Raw genomic sequence first — 20690 nt, 5'->3', positions numbered from 1 at the left:
CTCTCCCGCTCTCACTCTGGTGGCGTAGTGTTGTAGCTTTCGCTCTCTATGGACATGGCAGCCGTGTGTGGACTAACGCTAGCATCTGCACAGCTCTACACGGGGCACTCCCGCTCAGTGTTGAGAACTCTGTTCCTGTCTTCCTCTCTCCTCCCTCCCTTGTGTCCAGATTTGCTCCACTCACCATCTCTCGCATGCGTCCTTAAAGCAGAGCCAGTGGACAGGACTGTTATTGTGTTGTACAGATTGCTTTAATCATCTGTGTGTTTTTTTATTCTGTGGCGTGGTGCAGAGTTCTTCGAGCTCATATCCAAAGCTCAGGGCAAGCGAGCGGACGACCAGCGAGGTCTGCTAGACAAAAGTGACCTGATGCTGCCCGACTTCCTGCGCCTGAACGACCAGAACGACGACGACTACGACGGCGGCTACTCTGACGGCCATCGCGGCCGCAACCTACACCACGGCAACCACCTCCGCAAGCCCCTCCTGTGCTCCACGCCCGCCGCCGACCGCGTCCGGGGCCACGAGAACGGCTCGGCCCTGAGTGCCAGCCACCAGACGCAGAGCCTGGACTCGGGCGTGACTGGTGGCGGTGGTGGGGGTCGGGGGCCTGGCCGTCGCGCCCTCATGCCCCCGTCCGGCCCGCGCCAGCGTCTGCCCCGTGCCCCTGGCCCCGGACCCTCAGCCTTCTCCCCGGTGGGGCCCTCGTCCTCGGCGGACTGGCCAGGCTCGGAGCAGGGTGGCGTGGGGCGCGCCCTGGAGGACGAGGAGAGCATGGCGGACCTGACGCTGGTGGGCGAGGGCGATATCAGCAGCCCCAACAGCAGCCTGCTGCCCCCGCACGCCGCCATGGCCGACGACCCCCCTCGCCATGGCAACGGCCCCTCTGCGTCCGCTTCGGCCACCGCTGGCCAGGGACGTGCTGGATCAGGTATCTCCCCAGTGTGACCCCCCTCCCTCCAGCGTACGCACACACACACACACACACCCTCCTCACGCATGCTCACACACAGACATGTGTCATGTGTGGGCATGTGTAGGACTGTGTGTCTGAGTCTGTGTCCCGTGTTATAGAGTGAGCGTGGATGCATGAGCGTTTGGTTTGCCTCTCTCTCCCCTTGACCATCGAGAATATGGCGTCATCCTGCCATCTGCCTTCATCAGGGCGATACCAGTGCCAAACCACCCACAACGTCCACCTCTGTCCAAACTCCCAGAGTCCCAGCCCAAGCACATGCTCTCTCCCTGTGTAAATACTCCTCAATGCACTTTAACAAACATTCTGAGAAAGAGACTTCTTCAGTATCATTTTTACTTTTGACTCTTGATATTACTCCTCTCCTCAACAATCACTCTTACACCCCCCAAGTCAGAGCACAGCACACTCGAGTTAGCCCCTCCTCACTTCACCCCCCACCTCAATGGACCACACAATGACACCTCTGTAGCCCAGCGTAGCCGCTATCACTGTTCCCAGATCTGCTGCCGCTGGCTGTCCGTTATGGCCTCCGCGGCCCCCTGGTCCAGAGGCTGTTCTCGTGACTGCCACGGCACAGGGACTCGCACTCATGCAGGTTCTGGAAAAAGAAGAAAAAGAAAAAAGAGCTGGAATCATGTGATGCGTGTTTCTCTCTTTCTCTCTCTCTCTCTCTCTCTCTCTCTCTCTCACAGACTCGGATCTGTACATAGAAGTCTCACGCCTTAGAGCGCGCAAGAGAGCAACCTGATAATAACCAGGTGTTGCTTCTAGTGTCAGGAAAGGTAGATGTTATGCGCGCACACATGACATGCAGGTACACACTCACACTCACACTCACACGTTTCAAAATAGATACGATACACTGTAAGTACACATAAAATGCAGTCTACATTCAAAGCCTCTCTCATGGATAGACACACCTCTCCTGTTGATGAAGCACAAACATTCCTAGCTGCTCCTGTTCATCTGATCTTGTGTCAGTGTGCCGAGGACACTTGCTAATGTTCAGTTACTGATGTTTTATAGAAGTTCATGTTCATCTTCAGAAGAGGTCATGCATGCTGTGTACCAGTCCTGCATAGCAACAAACTCCCCAAATAAATACTTTGCTTCTTTTCTCTTTCACACACCCGCACACACACACACACACACACACACACACACACACACACTCACACACATCCATCCATCAATCGATGGCCATTGGACCTTCACCACGCCTCAAAGCTAATTAGCGCCAGTAGCCAGTGCAGTTAAATGAAGCCCGTCTCTCTCTCTCTCTCTCTCTCTCTCTCTCTCTCTCTCTCTCTCTCTCTCTCTCTCTCTCTCTTTCTCTCTCTCCCTCCCTCTCTCTCTCCCCCTCTCTCTCTCTCCCGAGCCCTAATCAGCAGGCGTGGTGTGGTGGGAGTGCGAGGCCCCCTGCGTCTGCTGTGCGCTCCATCTCTCTGATCTCCCCACGCTAGGGTCCTCTCCTGCTGTGTCTCCATCATTACTTCTCCGCTACAACTGCAATTCAACAATGCTAAACGAATGAGAATGACTGCTGCCATTGCCTTTTAAAAACAAACCAGACCATGGCCTTTTTTTTTTTTTTTTTTTTTAAATAAATATATATATACCGTATGTCGCCATGTAATATAACACAGAGAAATAATTTATCTCATGTTGTTTTTAATTTCATTGTGTTATCTGCGAAGTGAATGAGTACTAATTGTGTACATAATATTATTATTCCCTTCTCCTGTCATTTTATTATTTTTTTTTAAGCCAATGACTGTCATTGTTGAATTGCACACCACCTCCCCTATCAGTCGTCAGTAGGTGCCTCTTCTGTTTCTGTAGACGACAGATCTGCTCGGTTTGACCTTGTGTTTGTGCAGCCTCTGTAAATAGAGCTCTAATAAATGTCCCAGGGTGGGATCACCCGCTCCCACTTTCTTTCTCTGAGTGAGTGTGTGTGTGCTGTGACTTGACCTTTTAATCTCATCTTTACATATGCCTCACCCTAGTACTCATTTTCACATGCATGCACACTTACGCACACACACACACACACACACACATACACACACACGCATGCACACAACTCACACACACATTCATGTGATTCAAGGTCAGTCAGTACTCTCAGGATAAGCAGGTTTCACACATATAGTATTTTCTCTTTTGGTTGCACAATTCTAACAGGAAATATGATGCAAATATTATGAAATGATGACTAAAAATGTATGAAAGGCTTGTTTTTTGTTTTGTTTTTGTGTTTTTGCACTGAGAGGTAGAATGGAGCTGGATTTGCTTAGTATTTGTCCCCTCTCCAGTCCATTTAATCCTCTTGTATTCCTCGCGTCCTACATTCCCCCTGTTGCCCTTGCTTAGGGGCTGTGTTTTGTGCAGCGTTGATAGGCTTTCTCCTGTGTGTTTCGGATGTATGGGCCCAAACCCAGCTCTCTCTCTCTCTCTCTTTCTCTCTCTCTCGGCTGAATGCTTGGTTAGGCTGCCTTTGTGTGTCTCAGAGGCCCAGCTTTCAGTGCAACAAAACGGGCCTCTGTTTCGTCCAACAAATGTACACAACCTCATCCAGAACCTCTCTGTGTGTCTGTCCTAATTTGGCCATTGTCTTATCTATTTCCCATTCAGGTTCAGTTTGGGGAGAAAAGCCTGTAGAAGCTGATGTAATCATTGCTGCCTCTCACTCTCTCTATCCCTCTTTTTCCCCTCAGTCTCTCTCACCCTCCTTCCTTCCCTCCCTCCCTCACTGTCTCCCCCTCTCTCTCTCATTGCATTAGTCCATTACTCAGGGACAAGGGGTGCTTGTTCTGTCCGTCAAACTGTTTGCAGACAGGATAATGGCTTTTTCAGCATGCCCCTCTTTTATCTGACCAGTGCAGACTGCACAGTCGATGTTGTTTCAGCAGCCCCAACAATGTTTTACAGTGCCCGTAATACCCACTGCACTCTGGTGAAACTCATGTCAAACACTTCTACTCCACCACAGAGATCTCAATGTGTGGTGTCTGGTGAAACGCAAGCATTAGCGTTCCATCCCTACACAGGCGTTTGATGGTTTGCCAGTGTTAGCCATTTGTCTTTGTTCAGGAAAGAAAAAAATGAAGCAAAATCAGACCATCTTTTTAGAATAGATGAAATGTCTTGATTCTTCTGAGTGAAAGATTTTTATCTTTTAATGAGCTTTCTGAAGTGCTTATTATCAGTAAAGAACATCATAATGTGGTAGTTGAATTTCAGAGAAACTAAAGAAACAACGGATTACAGTGCAAATACTTAATCATTAACTTGACATTGTAATATGTCCATAATACTTCCAGTAACTTCATACACTCTTGACCACTGAATGCATACTAAATCATTATAACATTATCAAACTTGCTGTAGAGACCCATATATGGTCATATCATCTAATTGCTATTAGGTTTTCAAGGGCATTCATGCAGGTTTTACTAAAATATCAGTCTGTGGCTACTCTTTATGCATCCATATTAAGTAAAACATTAAGGAATATGCTATGCTGCTCTCTCACATAGTCACCTTTTGTTGTCTGGTCACCAATACAAGCAGGAGACGTGTTCATCTGCCCATCTGCTACCATTCACAACTAGGACAGTGATAGCCATGGCTCCTGCTCAAAGGCCTGGGCACCTGTGCTTTATTTTAAACCAGGTAGCTACTAGTAACACCCCACCTGTTTCTAAGTAGCTCTCTATTAGCACAGTCTACAAAGACACCTTTAAAAAGCATACACATCTTATTCAGTGGTTTTGGGTGGAGATCAGCTATGTGAATACATGGCATGCTACTGCTAACATAAAAGCTCTTGGCCATGTCCATTTTGTCAAAGTAGCTCTTGGAGGGAAAAAAAGCTCTCGGCCATGTCCATTTTGTCAAAGTAACTCTCAGAAGGAAAAAGGTTGGAGACCCCTCTCTTAGACCATGTAACTATGCTGCACTCACATAGACACACAGACAGATGATGAACAGGCCCATCTTTGATCCATCCGTACTGCGCTGCTTTGGCATCTCAGGCGTATGCGTCTTAGGCGTATGCCTAACTTCTGCCCTCCTGGACATTAGCACACATTTCATCTGTTTACACTGCCACAGACACACACACACACACACAGACCTTTAGTGTTTTATCAACAGCCACCTTTAGGTCACAAACATGCAATGAAACACTGAAACAGAGGAAACAGAGTTACCGCTACCTTTAAAACTCATCTGTTATGGAGTCATATTAAGATGTTACACCTGAAAACAGCAGAACAGGTACGTAATGCCAGTCAAAGACATGTTTAAGGCCAACAATTGGTCAAGAACAATGACTGAATAAATGAATGAATGTCATAGCAGTATAGTCTTCCTGGCAAAACTTCCACTAAAGCTTCCATCGTGTGGAGTATATCTCCTGCCAGAGCTCCACCTAGTGGCAATGGCAAAATCTCAATGCTGTTTGCGAGACTAAGTGTGGAATGCTGATTAATTGGCATGTACACACAAACTATTAATTTCAGAGATCCAGATTTATATCGTGGCGTATAAATCCCTTCCAAGCCCAATCTGTAGTAGATGAGGATAGGCTCAAGCATTCCACGGAGCATTTAGCACTACTCTGCCCATGCTAAACATGGACGTTACAAAGAGTAATTACTCCAAATCATCAAAGGGCGTTTAGCTCCAAGTCCTTCCTATTAGCCTCTTCAAGTCTGTGCCTCTTTGGTCAAAGCAGCTGGATTGGTATTAGGCAGCATGGTGTGAATTATTCAGTCATGCTTATTGGAACAGTGAGAAGGATCCGCAGCCTGTGCTTTGTCAAAGAAATGAGTGCATCAATTCCCTTTATGTAGCATGTCAGGAGGCTGGAGCTGAATGGTGCATAATCACCTCTGTGATTAGAAATGCAGCAGGGATCATAACCTGCTCATTTCTGTTTATCTCTCTCTCTCTCGTTCACTCTGTCTGGCACTCGTTTCATCTTTTATTCTAAAGAAATGAGTAAAGGATGTGCATGATTTTCTTTTTGGACCTCTGACGACACACACACACACATGTAATTATGTCTCCTTAGGGGGTCTTGTGGTTTTTGCAAATGATCTACCTCATACAGAGAGAGAAAGAGAGAGAGAGAAGTTGGAAAGGACAGATGAAGGAGTGGGGGAGAGGGGAGGACAGTGATTGGGCGTGCTGTAGAATGATGCAGAGCTGAAGCCTGGCATTACGGCTGATAGGCAAGATGAATGGGGGCAAATCACTGTTGAGATAACCTGGCCTTTCTATACATGGGGCACTGAATATAAGAGATGTGTTTAGCATTTGAAAGAGGTAATTTATTAGATTATCAAGATTATTTGTCTATGTCATTGGTTTGTAAATGAGAGCCATCTGTAAGGGGCCTGACACCTTGTGTCACTGAGAAATAAATAGCTACAGTATGTGTGTTTGTGTATGCACAAGTAATGCAATTAAGTCCATGTCGATGATAGTGCAGTAGGGTTTAGGCAATGACATTTGGTTCACTGGTGATAAATGTCATCAGACCTCCTGGAGTGTGTGTGTGTGTTGCATAGCCAACCTCACAGGTCATTGCACACACACTAACTTAATTTTATCATCATATATTATATAGTATCAAGTATACTTTCTGTATGACGTTCATTCTAAACGTCATAACTAAATACTGTATAATGCAGATCATTTTAGATAGATAGATAGATACTTTATTGATCCCCAAGGGGAAATTCAAGTTTTATATACATGCAAAAGGAAGAAGAACAGCAGCTTTGTATGTAAGACCATGGATATTCATCTCTCTCTCTCACACACAGTGAAGAATGTGGATCAGTGTAGCAAATAAATCACCAACAATGCAGAAAGGAACCATAACGGAGTATCACGTTCCTTATGGTTCTTTGGATGATACTTGAAAACTAACCAGTGGGCAAAATAATAGAACAGTGGTCACCTTCCTTTAAAGATTTTTCTCTATCTGTCTTAGTGCTGGGGGGTCAGACTAAGATTTAATTACGACCTCATGATTGCATCCTTCAGTGGAGGTCAAATAGGAGTTACGCATATGCACGTGGATGTTTTTGGCTAGCTCCAAGCCTATAGAGTGGCAGACTCTTTCTTTTGCATTTTATCTCTCCCGTTCACCCCATACGCTATCTCTCGTTCAGCCCTTTCTCTCACCTCTGTCACTTTCGGGTGTCTGTATCTCTGCTCAATCAACCTCTCTCTCTCTTCCCTCTCCCTGTCCTTCCAGTAGATGGCAGTGCATGTTAATGACTCTGAGGGTATAGAGCCCCCCACACACACACACACCTCCCCCCTTTCCCCAGAGGCTTGCTTCCAGTAGAGTGAAGTCATGTTACGATTCTGTGCATATACACATATACTTAAGCCTACTGACCTTCCCTGCCCAGGCAGACAGCACACTATATATGCTAATAATCACACATCACTGAATGTGCTATTAAACACACACATCTTGCTTGAAAAAGACTTACAGTCCTGTGAAGATACAGTCCTGTGAAGCAGTGTTGTGAAAGGCTTTACATTTCAGCAGTTTAGCAACAACAAGAGACTTAATGGCTTTGTTAGCCATTTGTTTGCAATCGATCTGGACCGGAGGCCGCCCAAAGCTGTAAGATGAAATGGACAGACAGAGGTGTTTTGGTCAATCATCAATACACATCATGCTCTCAAAGGGAACCTGGAATGGAGGTTGTACATGTGTGGCGTCAAGGTTAGAACAGTCTGACCTTGAAATGTGTATGTGTGTGTGTGAGAGAAAAAGAGAGAGCGCGTGTGTGTGGTGTGCGTGTGTGTGGAGGTGTTCTTTTGTGGCAAGAATGGAACACGATTAGTAAGGCTATCCTGAGAAATTCTGACACCTAACTTTTTGGCATAGGGATTTTTGAAATTCAGTTACCACCATCACATGCCCCAGTCTCTACACACACACACACACACACACACACACACACACACACACACACACACACACACACACACACACAGACACCTCTTACTTGATTTTTCCCCTCTAAACCCATACTCTTCAGGCAAAGACAGGAGACTGCAGGAGGAGCGCTCCAGGGGTTATAAGCCCTCCCAACACAAGAGGGTGCCATCAGTACCACCACCACCAGCAGGAGCAGCTCCTCCACCCCCACCCAGGGCTCGGTCCCGCGAGCGACCCAGGAAGATCTCCTCGTCTGCGGGCCGCGCACTGGACGTGGATCGCGTCCACTCAGAGCCCAGGGGCAGGAGGCCCAGGGACGCTGGGCTGGGCCCCGGGATGGACAGGGTGGTGGGGGACCTGCAGAGCCGCAGGGGCCGCATGAGGACTGGGGTGTACCAGACCTCCAACCTGCCCTCCCTGCTGCCAGTCAGAGCCCAGCAGGACAGCCAGGCGGACAAGGGCAAGCCCAAGGCCACCTTCGTCTAGCGGCCACCAAGGACAAGGGCGAAAACAACAACCTACAGCAGCCACAATACGCATCTGTTTGTCTGGTGCCTTGTGGATGATGTACTTATTCACTATGGTTAATGCAAAGACTTTCACAAACTCTTTAACTCACTTTGTGAGTTATTATGAAGGGGGTGTTGCCACCAAATGGAGACCTGTCAAGTATGGACATTTGCACATCATACAAAATATTTTGTAAAAAGGTTTTAATTCACAATGTACACTAGTACTCTTTGATACAGTTTAAATTATTTTTTTCATTAACAGAAAATAATTTTGTCGATTTAGTAGTGTTGGGTGTTACTTCTAAGGATACTGCAAAGTGAAGTCATGGATTAGGGCACAAAGGAAACAACATGCTGAACATTATTTACAAATTAAACATTGTAAGATGGGTGCAAATTGTACTTGAGCAGTTAACAAACTTGGTTGAGAGCCTCCTGTTCTCTCTGAATGTTAATAGTGATGGTTCAGCATGGGCTCTGTTGTACTGACCATCTGGACTAGAAACTGATTCTCACTGGCCAGATGCTCTCCAGTGAAGAACAGACAGTAGATCAGTAATATGGAGATTTGTGAGGTTGGAAGAAAACAGTGAAAGAAATATAAAAAGAAGATTACGCAGTCCACTCCTATGAAAGAAGGAAACCGCACAAAAGGCAGGAAAGCAGGGACAGCCCAGAGGTCCTGAGGCATTTCATTTAGAGCTGCAGAAGTCTTCATTTATCCATCACACATTTGTCAAATTAAAATGTTATGGTCTCTTGGCACTTTGTTATTCTTTGTACTGTGGACAGGCAGCTGCCTCCATAACCAAAACAGAGCACTGATTTAATGCAGTTTGATGTGTTTACAAGAATATTGTGGTGGCAGGAGATGTGACATTTTTTACGGTGATATGGTGACTAACAAAATCATCACACTCATCACAGTACTATCACAGTGTTGTGCATGTATCATAAATGCACTTAAACAATATGAGTTAGTATCACAAAAGCAACCGGTTCCTTGAAATGTATAATTTCATAATGTCATGAATGAAAGAGATGCAGTCAGAATAGGCATACGTCTACTTGTTGTTAGGCCTTTTTGTTCACTTTGAAAAGTGGTTGAGCTTCAATGTCACATCAATGTCAGATGTAATTCAGCTTTCATTGTGTTGACAATGTTCAAATAATGAAATGGAACATCTTCATTAAAACTTTACGTTGCACTGTATTGGTGTAGATTGCAACATGCATTATCTAGGCTATGTAAGGACAAACATTCTTGAGATAGCTGGCAAATTTTGAGTCATTAAAGTTTAATTCAATTTAGTGTCCTTTAAACAAACACAGTGACACATGCTGACAACTGGCCAAGCTGTAGAAGGTAGAAGAGAGACAGAGAGAGAGAGCTTGGGTGGTGGGACCATGTCTGTATACCACCAGTGAAGACAGCTATTAAAGTTATTTTGAAAGTGACCCCCTCAGACTCTAGCAGAGCAGCGACGCTGACCGCACACAGCTGTTCGGAATCATGACAGAAGATGACGGATACCGTTGTCGTGGAGGGCCAAGTTAAACTTCGAGATGGGAAAAAGGTCTCTAAACATCATGGATGGAATATATTGTGAACATTTCCAAGTCGACAATGCCGTGGTAATATCAAAATAACCGTTTGTGTGTTTCTATTTTGGTTTTCTTCAAATGACCAGTGGAGAAACAGATGGGTCGTTTTGAGGAAACCGTCCCCGGTCGCAGGTATGGCGCCTACAATAGTTTGCTAGTTTGACAAACTCAGGACAGAGATTAAAGCTGGACTAGCCTATGCCTTTTGTTGGTCTATGCTAAATGTTTCATTTATTGTAGGCTACTAACCAGGCTTAGCGGCGCTGTCACTATTTTGTGAATGAAATAGATCTTTGGCATCCAAATGCACAAGCTCGAATTTCATTCTATTTGCACGTGGGTCAAGTGCACTTGGATATAAATTTATGATGGAACTTGCAATAACATTGCATATTAAGCTAATGTTTCTGTCCTAAGTCTATTTAATTTGTATTTATTTATTTTTATATGCTAATTATTTCAATAAAAGCTAACATTAAGTCACTTAGCTCAACGGTTTGAGTCATGAAGCTATGTCAGGTTATAACTGGCAATAATTTGCTATTACATTTAGATAATATTTACCATCATTTGGAGGCGCATTTAGATAGGCTATGTGATTAAATTGATTTAAATGCGTAAACAGAACTTAGGCTAAATCAGCCTGAATTATCTAACTATTTTTACAAAACTTTAAAACTTGGGTGGCTTGCCAATATATGTGTTGTGTTAACTTGTCTAGTAGCTGTAAATCTATAGGCTGTTCTTACATAATTAGTGATGATAGCCTATACTTGCTAAGCATACACACACACACACACACACACTCTCCCCCTCGTACACACACACACACACACACACATTTTTGCAGTTTAATAATTTAGTCCACAGCTGTTTGGTCGGATCACGTCTATAGCCTGTTATGACAGCTGTGTTCTCCCACACTCGCCTTGTTGCCTATTAGCGGTATTAACCAAAGTCATATGACGTAGTGAAATCCTCTGTGTCATGACGACAGTGTGGTCAAAGCAAACAAACTTCAGCCTGCATGTTTTATTCAACAATCTACTGTATTTGCACTCAGAAAAAAATCGTTTCTCCAGACTCCAGAGTTGTGCTCCAGACTCTTTGGCTATTCTGCAGGAGAACTGTTACAACTGGGCTATTGCACTGCCTGGGTTGTGACCGCTCCTACAGTAGCTTGTTAGAAAGTCAAATGATTATAAAGACAGTCTGTCTAAACAGCACCCTTTTAAAGCCAATATTTAAATGTGAAATTGTGTTTTCTTAGCTGAAGTAGTCACTCGGTGACAGTATTGGCCCTTTTTGTCATTTTGTCACTGATCTACAAAAAACCCCAACAAAGCATGAAATGCGAGGAGCCTGTTAGGAGCACTAGAATAACTGACTGATCTTGACATCATGGTTTGAGCATGGACAACAAAATAAGTCAACCGCCACATCTGGGCAGGAGAAGGACAGTTGGTGGTGTGAAGAGTAAGACAGCCTAGAACCATGAGAGGAACACCTTGGCTAGAATGTCTAAGCTCGTCTTGCAATGGAGAATGTACATTGACATGTACATTTTGTGAGAAACTCCACAAAAGTAATAAATTAACCTCCAATACCAAGTAATTTATCAGCTAGTGGCACATGATGAGATATATGTGAATAGTGGATGAATAAACAATTTATTGTAGGTCATATGTTAAATGTAACCAATATCAATTAAATTTAATGCAAAGTAAAAATGGGCAAGTGCATTACATGAAGTTAGACACAGAGGTACTTTAGATTGTAATTAAACTATGATCAGACTGCTGCACACCTCACAAGGATATGTTTAAGACCAAACATGAATGTAATACTCACACAATACATTTCACAGATAACTTGGGGATCAGTACCAGAGGTTTGATGATGGGAGCGGAGAGCCAAAGTGAAAAGTTCCCTGAGTGAACTGTACTTAAGCAATATGGCACGTGTGGGAATGAGACTAGAAAAGGCCACTCTCATGGCTGCTGTGATTTGGGGGTATCCTTTATTGGGATTTTGCGTCTCTCATCTCGTTTCAGACTGTCTGTCCCTGCTGGTGTACAAGGACAAAGCAGAGAGGCACAAGGGCCACCGTGAGCGCAGCTGCCTGACCCTGGGGGACATCTGCGGCCTGGAGCTTGGCCTGAGCTACGAGGGCGTGGGCTTCACGCTGGCCATCATCAGCCTCACGCAGGCCGTGCTGCTGGGCTTCGACCGCAGGGAGAACCTGCTCACCTGGGACCTGCGCATCCGCTACAGCCTGGGGGAAGGTGAGACATATGGACGGGGGAGGCTGTTGTTGTCGACGTTCAGGTGTGATGTGCAGGTGCATGCTGGCTCGTGGTGTGCATGGTGTAGGTTGGAGTTTTGGATGGATCAGTGGGGTGGGTAGATCCATGTCTGTGGATGAGCTGTGACTGCTGTTGATGACCAGCTTGAGGTATTGTTTTTCTAGTTCTCTTTCTTCCTCTCTCTCCCTCAGACTCTCTCTCTCTCTTTCTCTCTCTCTCTCTCTCTTTCTTTTAATCTATCTCTCAAATAGTCCAAGAATCCTGTCATTTGCATGTGCCTATAGCACAGATAAGTGTGTGCGTGTGAGTGTGTGCATGTGTGCACCTTTCTATCACACCTTTGGCCAATAGTTGGTCATGAGTTGCTTTTTAGGAACACACTGTTCATTTAAGAACTCTGCACTATAGATTTGTGGCACTATTATATTAATGTCCCTCTACAACACCCCTGATATTGTGTGTGATTGTGTGTGTGTGTGTATGTGTGTGTGTGTGGTGTGTGGTGTGTGTGTGTGGTGTGTGTGTGTGTGTGTGTGCATTAGTATGTACCATAGACTTGAGTATGTATTCACGTTGTGTGTTTGTTTGTTAGACCTGTGTGCACGTGGATGAGTGCCCCAGGTCAAGTCACACCCCCAGATTCCGTGCGCAGCAACATTTGAAGCAATCGTGGCCCAGCTTGAAAGTTCAAAATGGCTTCCAAGGGTGTCAGGGCTCTTAACAGAGCTGTTTGTTTCTCAGAAATGTGCTTCCAATAAAACATGACTTCCATTTAAATATGACTTTCGATATTTTATCGTCAAAGCTGAACTGCAGCCAAAAGCAAACATTGTGAAAGGTTGAAACATTGTTTAAGTTTGCTTAAAGTACACATTTCAGCATGTGTGTGGATTGGTTTAAAAAACAGTTCTCTACACCCCAGTGTATATAAAGTGTGTTGCTGGTCACACAAGCTCAGGATCCGATGCATATGTTGTGAAGTCCGTCCGTCATTTTCTTGCACAGCGTTAACTGTGAGCTGTGTGTACTGTGCCCCCCCCCCGACCTCAGATCATAGATCAGCGTTATTCTTAGCTCTAAAATGAACAAAGGCATCCACGCGCTGAGGGCACTGGCTTGATCTTATACCAGAAGCAGTCCAATCACGAGATGGCCTCCACTCTTTTCCCTGTTGGTGAACTTCTGTTCTAAATCTGTTTGTCTGAAGTTCAGGGCCCAGGGTGTCCATTGTTGTCTGATCAAGAGAGAGAGAGAGAGAGAGAGAGAGAGAGAGAGAGAGAGAGAGAGAGAAAGACACGATCCTCCCCTTTTTCCAAGTGCTACAGCTGATGTCGTTTCTCCGTCACAATCTGTTTACCTAGTTTTGCTTCTTCATAAGTTTGTTTACTGACGTGTGGCAGGCAGAGACGGGATGACAAATTAGGTCCAGTGCAGCAGTGGGAGATATCTCATGGCTTGTATTGCTGCCATCGCTCTTGCACAGAGGTTCTGCACACACAGCTGTCACTTCTGATGCTTGATCAGGGATGTCGTCACAATCTATTTTACTTCTGTGCTGAGCTGGATGAGTGCCCAGCGCCACATCTGGAGTTGTGCTACAGTCTCTCTCTCTCACTCTCTCTGTCTCTCTCTCTCTCTCTATCTCTCTCTCACTTTCGCTCGCTCTCTCTTTCTCTCTGTATGTGTGTGTGTTTTTGTGTATCTGTGTGTGCACATTGTAGCCATGCATGTGTTTGTGTGTATGCGTGTGCAAGCTTTATTTGTTGAGAATGACAAATGATTGATCTGTGATGTTTGTAATGGTTGGGATGCCACAAGCTGTGCTCTAATGTAGATCCCTATGGTAGTTAATCTCCAGCACATTTTAGTGAGCGCTGTGGAGTCTCGTAGGTCATTTCAGCCAGTCTCCTAAAGATTTGGCAAAGCTGGTGAATCAGTTAGCAGATCTGTTGGAATGAGATGGACAAGCAGATGGATGAGTCTTGTTCTGACACCATAATATTAATTCAGAGAGAGATAGTTTGTGTGTGTGTGTGTGTGTGTGTGTGTGTGTGTGTGTGTGTGTGTGTGTGTGTGTGTGTGTGTGTGTGTGTGTGTGTGTGTGTGTGCGTGCGAATGTGTGTGGAGGTGTTGTTTTGTGGTAAGAATGGCACACGATTAGCCAGGCAATCCTGAGAAATTCTGATGCCTAACTTTTTGGCATATTAGGGATTTTTGAAATTCAGTTCTCTCACTTTGAGATTTTAATGAAGCAGAGAGTGTCCACTCCTGAACCCTCCTGGACATGTTCCCCTGTGTCTGTTATGGTTCTCTAGACTGGACACAGGGTTCTGTGTTTTTACACATCTGTGTGGACAGAACCTCAGCATGCATAACATGCATTTAACACTGGCTTTGTCTGACTGGCTATTCATCTTTAGACCTGCCTCATTATGTTTCCCTGACATTATGTACACAAAGGAAGCCATATTGGCTGGAAAACACTGAAACGATGAATGATGAATGAAGGCTTAGAAAGGGGGTTTTGCTAATGGTTTCTATATAAATACTTTCTAATGGCCTCCCTCATTTATCAAGTTCTATGGTAATAGCATTGTGTCACTGTCTAAATGATTAATCAGTGAGAGGAATATAAAGGATAGTATGTCAAATGAACAGACTATTGATTCAGTGTTTCAGTGTTATTTTCACCATAGAACATTACCCATGACTCCAGATGTGAAATGAAATCATTTAACATCTTGGCCATGTTACTCATGCTATCTGGGAGAATAATAGTCTTCCACTGTGTTGGACCACCTCACGAGGTAACAATGCATACTAATGTATGACATTCCATGCAGCCATTTCATTTTGCAGCATTCAGACAATTCAGCCTTGAAGCTGTGACCACTGTCAGGATTTAAATGCCAGTGACCTGTTAGGATGATCAGAGGTGGAAAAAGTACGAAAATATTGTACTCAAGTAAAAGTACCAATACCTTGATGAAATATTACTCAAGTACAAGTTAAAATACCGTGAAAATGTACTTAAGTAAAAGTAAAAAGTAGTTAATTTAAAATGTACTTTAAGTAAAAGTTACTTAGTTTCTTTCTATATAATGTTTTTTTGGGGGGGGGTACCAGAACAACCAGTTTTACCAGAGACTTTCTACTGAGGAGATACAGCACTCAAAAAATCCTCCATAGTAATGCATGGGGTTAGTCAGTTGTCTACAAATATCACAACCCTTCCGCGGCAAAACGTTGACATGTGAATACATTGAGCCAATCATGTGGTGTGTTGTAAAATACATTGAGCCAATCATGTGGTGTGCTGTGAAGACATCGTGCCAATTATCTGTTGTGATCTCGCTGCTGGAGCAAGATTGGTGTCGTGAAGCCTTACGCACACGCATTTCTGCCGAAATAGATGCATGATAAGTGCCCAAAAAGTGTTGCAATATGGCCGCCGAGTGGAGGTACTTGCCTGAAAAGGACTTTGGTCCTAGCTCGAGTTGCTGCAGCCAGCAGCTAAGGCAGCCATGTTCATGCTCCCAGTGTGTAGCGCTGTAGCTGCAGCAACTCGAGCTAGGTAAAACCGATGTTTTGTTTCAGTTTTGTTCATACCGACAGTACTCGGTGACGTTGAGAAATGGAGATCTATGTGAAAAATCACCGGAGTTCTCCTTTAAGAGCAGTAGTTGATTTTCAAAGTTAGTTGCACTCATCCTTACGTCGCTTTGCAGTGAACAGTAATCCAGCACAACTGAAAAGCCCCTCACAGGCAGCTGAGGCAGGCAGGCCAATGTTGAGTTGCAGAGTTTTTTTTATATTTGGAAACGAGCAGGTTCAGCAGATTAAAGGGCGTCAAACTGGGGGGGAAAGTGGGAAGTCCCCAATGGAGGAGAGGGCCCTTGAAAAGTGGAATACGGGGGGTACAACATTTTCACCAGGCATTAGTAATAAATCAGGTAATCCACACATAAAAAATCCAAATAACTCCATAAGTAGAGTCATGTGTAATGAAGTGGAATAACACAGGGAAAAAGTATTGAACAAGCTAAGAAAAAGCACTAAGGCAAGGAAAGGGAAGGAACGAGCTGGAATCTGTAAGTAGTTAGAGTAGTTATCCTTTCTATCTGTGCAAATTAATATAAGCTTGGTTAGTATATTGATGGGCTATAAAAAGGTTTTTCATTACCAAGGTGTCACACAAGAAACATTTCATGATGGATAAAAGCAAAAAGCTCTCCCAAGACCTTTGCAACCTTATTGTGGCAAAACAAATCAATGAAACTGGTTACAGATTTCAAAACTTCAGAATCTTCAGTAAGCAGCATGGGAGCCATTATCTGCAAGTGGAAGAAACATCACTGCCATGCAGGATCTCCTCGCAATATTTATGACCAGGGAGTCAGAAGGATAGTCGATTCCAAGAGCCAAGGACCACTCGGAGAAAGCTCCAGAAAGACTTGAAGGCAGCCAATTCAATTAAATTCAATTAAACAGTTCTGGAAGTAACTAAAGATCAGGATTCACAAGAGGGACCCCTGGAATCTGTTTAGAACAATGGGCCAAAATCACACCTGATACTGTGACTAATACGTTTTGTCATACAGGAAATGTCTTGAAGCTGTCTTTACAAACAAAGGCTTTTCCACAAAGTATTGAAGAAATTTCAGTAGGCACGTTCAATGCTTTTTTCCTGTGTCATTCCACTTTAATACACATAACTCTTATGTTTGAATTTTTTATATGTGTGTTAATATAATGTGTGGTGAAAATTTCGAATAGACGCACTGGAAGTTTAAGCTTATTACTGGGGGAAAAAAATAAATATATATATATATATATATTTCCACCATATATTTATTTTACCTGAATATGTTAAAATGAATGTCAGACGAAATTTAAAGTTTGACTGAGTGGATTTTGTATACAAAACATAATGAAAACTGTCTAAGGTCACTCTCACTCTCCCTTGCTAAAGAGCTAAATGGTTTAGTCCGCCTGCACGATTCATAAGGTAGTCTATCTTTTGTTTATTTAGTTGAGCATCACTAGTAGTGGACCGCTAATTGTTGTGCTGCTGGTGCAATGTCTTTCTCCAAGAAAGCCAAGTCAGGTTACTAAAAAGAGTATTGAATATATCTCCGCTATCATTAGTGCTAAAACGAACTGAGACAACCCATTGAAATAGCGGAAAATACACTTTCATGGGTTAGGCTACACATGTAATCTGATGCATCTCGTGATCCAGCTCCATCTCCATCACTTTCAGAAAGACTGCATGGCGCCAGCTTGATTCATGTCCTGTTGTAGGCTACATGCTGATCATTATCACTAGGCTAGTGTTTAGGGCGCGATTTCTTTTCTCTCCCTTTCTGTTTTCTTTAGTCTTAACTTTTTTTTTTTTTACTCAAGTAACGGATGGGATTTTTTACGTAGCGAAGTACAATACTTCACTCAAAATGTAATCAAGTAAAATTTAAAATACCGATTTTATAAACTATTAAAAAAATACAAAATACACAGAAAAAACTACTCAATATAGTAACGTGAGTAAATGTATTTCGTTAGGCCTACTTTCCACCTCTGAGGATGATCCATTATGCTCACCTGGCGAATGAGAATAATTGTCCTTCATCTCTAAAAAAAAACACTAATTGTTGAATTTTATAAAATAATATGTCTCGTTAATTGAGATATATCTGCTATTATTTTATCTTCATATGATCATATGCTGTAATCTGTGTAGTAATGTGTGTAATGTGTGGTAGTCATGTGTAGTAATGTGTGTGTAATGTGTAGTAGTCATGTGTAGTAATGTGTGTGTAATGTGTGGTAGTCATGTGTAGTAATGTGTGTGTAATGTGTGGTAGTAATGTGTGTGTACCTCGGCCTGTAGGTGTTCACCCCAAACCCACTGTGTATCAGCCCACAGGTTTAACGTCCATGTCCTCCCAGGCACCAAACTAGAGAGTGGACCCGCCACCCTTCATTTGTGTAACAACCTGCTCGTCGTCACCAGGGACCTCCCTCCGGTTGTTGCCGGCCAATGGAAACTCTCTGATCTGCGGCGGTATGGAGCAGTGCCCAATGGCTTTGTCTTTGAGGGCGGGACTCGCTGCGGCTGCTGTGAGTAGCTGTTTTTTTGTTTTAATACAAGTGAAGAAAAATACTAAGTGCTGAATTTAACATGAGTGTGTGAGTTGGGTACGGTTCATAGCAACAGGCAATCAAGTTATTTATGGGTGTCACGTGGATCTCATAGTTTGTAGCTGATAGACTTTTCTTGTCTCCTTTTAAAGTCTCTTTTCTAATGTATTATTCAGATGAGTTGCTCTGTCCCTGGAGACTCCTCTTTCATGTGAAAGCATGTTGCATGAAATCAGTTTTCATCACACTTTTGCGCGTGACACATGAATTGGGCCCCATCTGCCATTCCAAACTACCTGACTCACTCCACAAACAGTTGTTCCCCATTTGCTCTAGTAGCTCACTCCCCCCAACTGGCTCCAGAGTTTCAGCCTGTACTAAATACACAGACTCAAAGACTCTGCTAATACGTGCAGCGTTCGTGTCCATTAGAAGCCGGCTAATTAATTTGTCGCCCGCCTAATCTGTGACATTCGAAGAATCTGCCAAGCGTCTGCAGGACCCCCGGTCAGTAATTTCAGGAACTCGAGGCAGTTTTATGCATTTAGGGAGTGGTGTTGTGCGCACAGGGCCCTGTGCCAACTAGGCTGTCCATAAATATGCCCGACCAGATGCCAAGTCCAGAGGACAGACGGCATGGTCATCACAGGCCACTGAGTCTCAGAGTGACTGAGCGATTTATTTAACGTCTATCTCTCCTCTGTGCTCCTGGTGAAACAAGTCCCTTTAAAATCAATCTATTACTACTCGTAATGGTGAAGTCGGACTGAAAGAGCACGCTGAATTATTCATTGCTCTCTGCTCCCTACACAATAGTGCAAGAAACAACAACATAAGAGACATCTTAACGAAGTTTCAGCTGTGAGAGAATTGCAGTAGGTGAATAATATAGAAAGGGAAATTGGATTTAGACTCAATTTGTTTCTGCCAATGCTTTCTCAGCTTTGTTCAGTGGCAGTGATATTCAACAGATTTGCCCCGGGCGCATCATTAATAACAGAGCTTACCTCATGTAATTAAGATAATACATTAATGACCTTTGATTGGAGGAGACTAGCACACAGCCCCACATTCAATTACATGATGTCATTACTGGATCAAATGGATGTGTTTAAGAAGAAATTAGCTTATTTTATATCGCTGAGCCACGTAAAACACAGGCCACAGTCTCACACATCTGACAGAAGGACTCTATTGTGCAGTGAGGTGCCGGAGAAATATAATTTTACTTCGGTTCATCAGTTAGCTTGATGGGTGTGTGGCGTGCCTTCAGATACACTTTAGAGTGTAATTCTGCTGGCTCGTCAGTTTGTGCCAAGTTGAAAGAGCGGGCAAGATGAATGCTTCACTCCGCCACATATTGCAATAACCCTGAGATGAAAAAAAAGCAAAAAAAAGCAAACGCAGCTCTACAAAAAATGTGCTGCATGGATATTTTATCTGTGACTTTTAAGACCTAATAAATATCTGAAGCTCATCAGTTAAATTAATAATTCATACTGAAATGTTGGCAAAAACAGCAATTTGCAAATGCAATACTCAGTCCTTCACAAAACCCACCCTTATTTTGATGCTCACTTTCTTTGACTGAAAATGAGAGGATCTTCAGCAGTAGCGTGGGAAAGCCATGTGCACCGGACTGAGCTCTGGCTTTTCCCCAGAGGTCTAATCCAGTCTCAGACGGGTCTTGGTAACACTGGTCAGTGTCAGGGGTCAGCGCTGTGCAGGATTTCCGTTACAGTGAGTCATCCGCCTGAAATTCATTCAGAACTCTTACTCATGACCCTAACACATGCCCACTCTGTGCCTTCCCTGTCTGTGTGTGTGTGTGTGTGTGTGTGTGTGTGTGTGTGTGTGTGTGTGTGTGACCTTGGCCCTCTACCTGAAGATGGACACACAAGACGCCGGTTCACTAGATTACTGAAAGGAGCCAGAGAAAGGAGATGTTTAGAGTGTCCGGTTCACTTGTCCGGGGCAAGAGTGCATGTCATGTCAGCCACTATGTATCACAGGTTTGGCGCCAGGAAAATATTGTGGTTTTGCCAAGATCAGGAGATGGTGTCTGTAGATCAGTAGTGAGTTTGATGCTCATCCAGAAGTGCTACTTAATGCCCGCTGGTGTCCAGGTGGTGATAAGTAAGGCAGAACGGCTGACCAGCTCCAGACAG

The 20690-nt window shown here is 43.9% G+C and overlaps 2 protein-coding genes across 6 annotated transcripts in view; both read left to right on the top strand.

The window, feature by feature from the left end:
* Positions 1 to 9232, top strand: part of rgs12b (regulator of G protein signaling 12b) — a 64811-nt gene extending 55579 nt beyond the window's left edge. Inside the window, 2 exon segments of the mRNA XM_048244038.1 lie at positions 293 to 931; positions 8059 to 9232. Of these exon segments, the coding sequence (XP_048099995.1) occupies positions 293 to 931; positions 8059 to 8444 (1025 nt within the window). The 3' untranslated portion in view covers positions 8445 to 9232.
* Positions 9233 to 9915: 683 nt separating this feature from the next.
* dok7b (docking protein 7b) overlaps positions 9916 to 20690 on the top strand; it is a 27226-nt gene continuing 16451 nt past the window's right edge. For 3 of the 5 annotated variants that reach the window (XR_007193549.1, XR_007193551.1, XM_048243622.1), the window contains exons 1-4: positions 9916 to 10047; positions 10162 to 10207; positions 12130 to 12360; positions 18301 to 18501. Coding sequence is in view for 3 of the 5 variants with exons in the window: in XM_048243622.1 (XP_048099579.1) it covers positions 9994 to 10047; positions 10162 to 10207; positions 12130 to 12360; positions 18301 to 18501 (532 nt within the window). In the remaining 2 variants the exon portion in view is untranslated. The remainder of the gene's footprint in view (positions 10048 to 10161; positions 10208 to 12129; positions 12361 to 18300; positions 18502 to 20690) is intronic. The other 2 variants (XM_048243612.1, XM_048243601.1) reach the window with 1 other exon arrangement.

The sequence above is a fragment of the Alosa alosa genome, chromosome 1 (assembly GCF_017589495.1).
Source record: "Alosa alosa isolate M-15738 ecotype Scorff River chromosome 1, AALO_Geno_1.1, whole genome shotgun sequence".
Lineage (NCBI taxonomy): Eukaryota > Metazoa > Chordata > Actinopteri > Clupeiformes > Clupeidae > Alosa > Alosa alosa.
The sequence above is the reverse complement of the archived record's forward strand: the minus strand, read 5'-3'. Positions and strand labels throughout refer to the sequence as shown.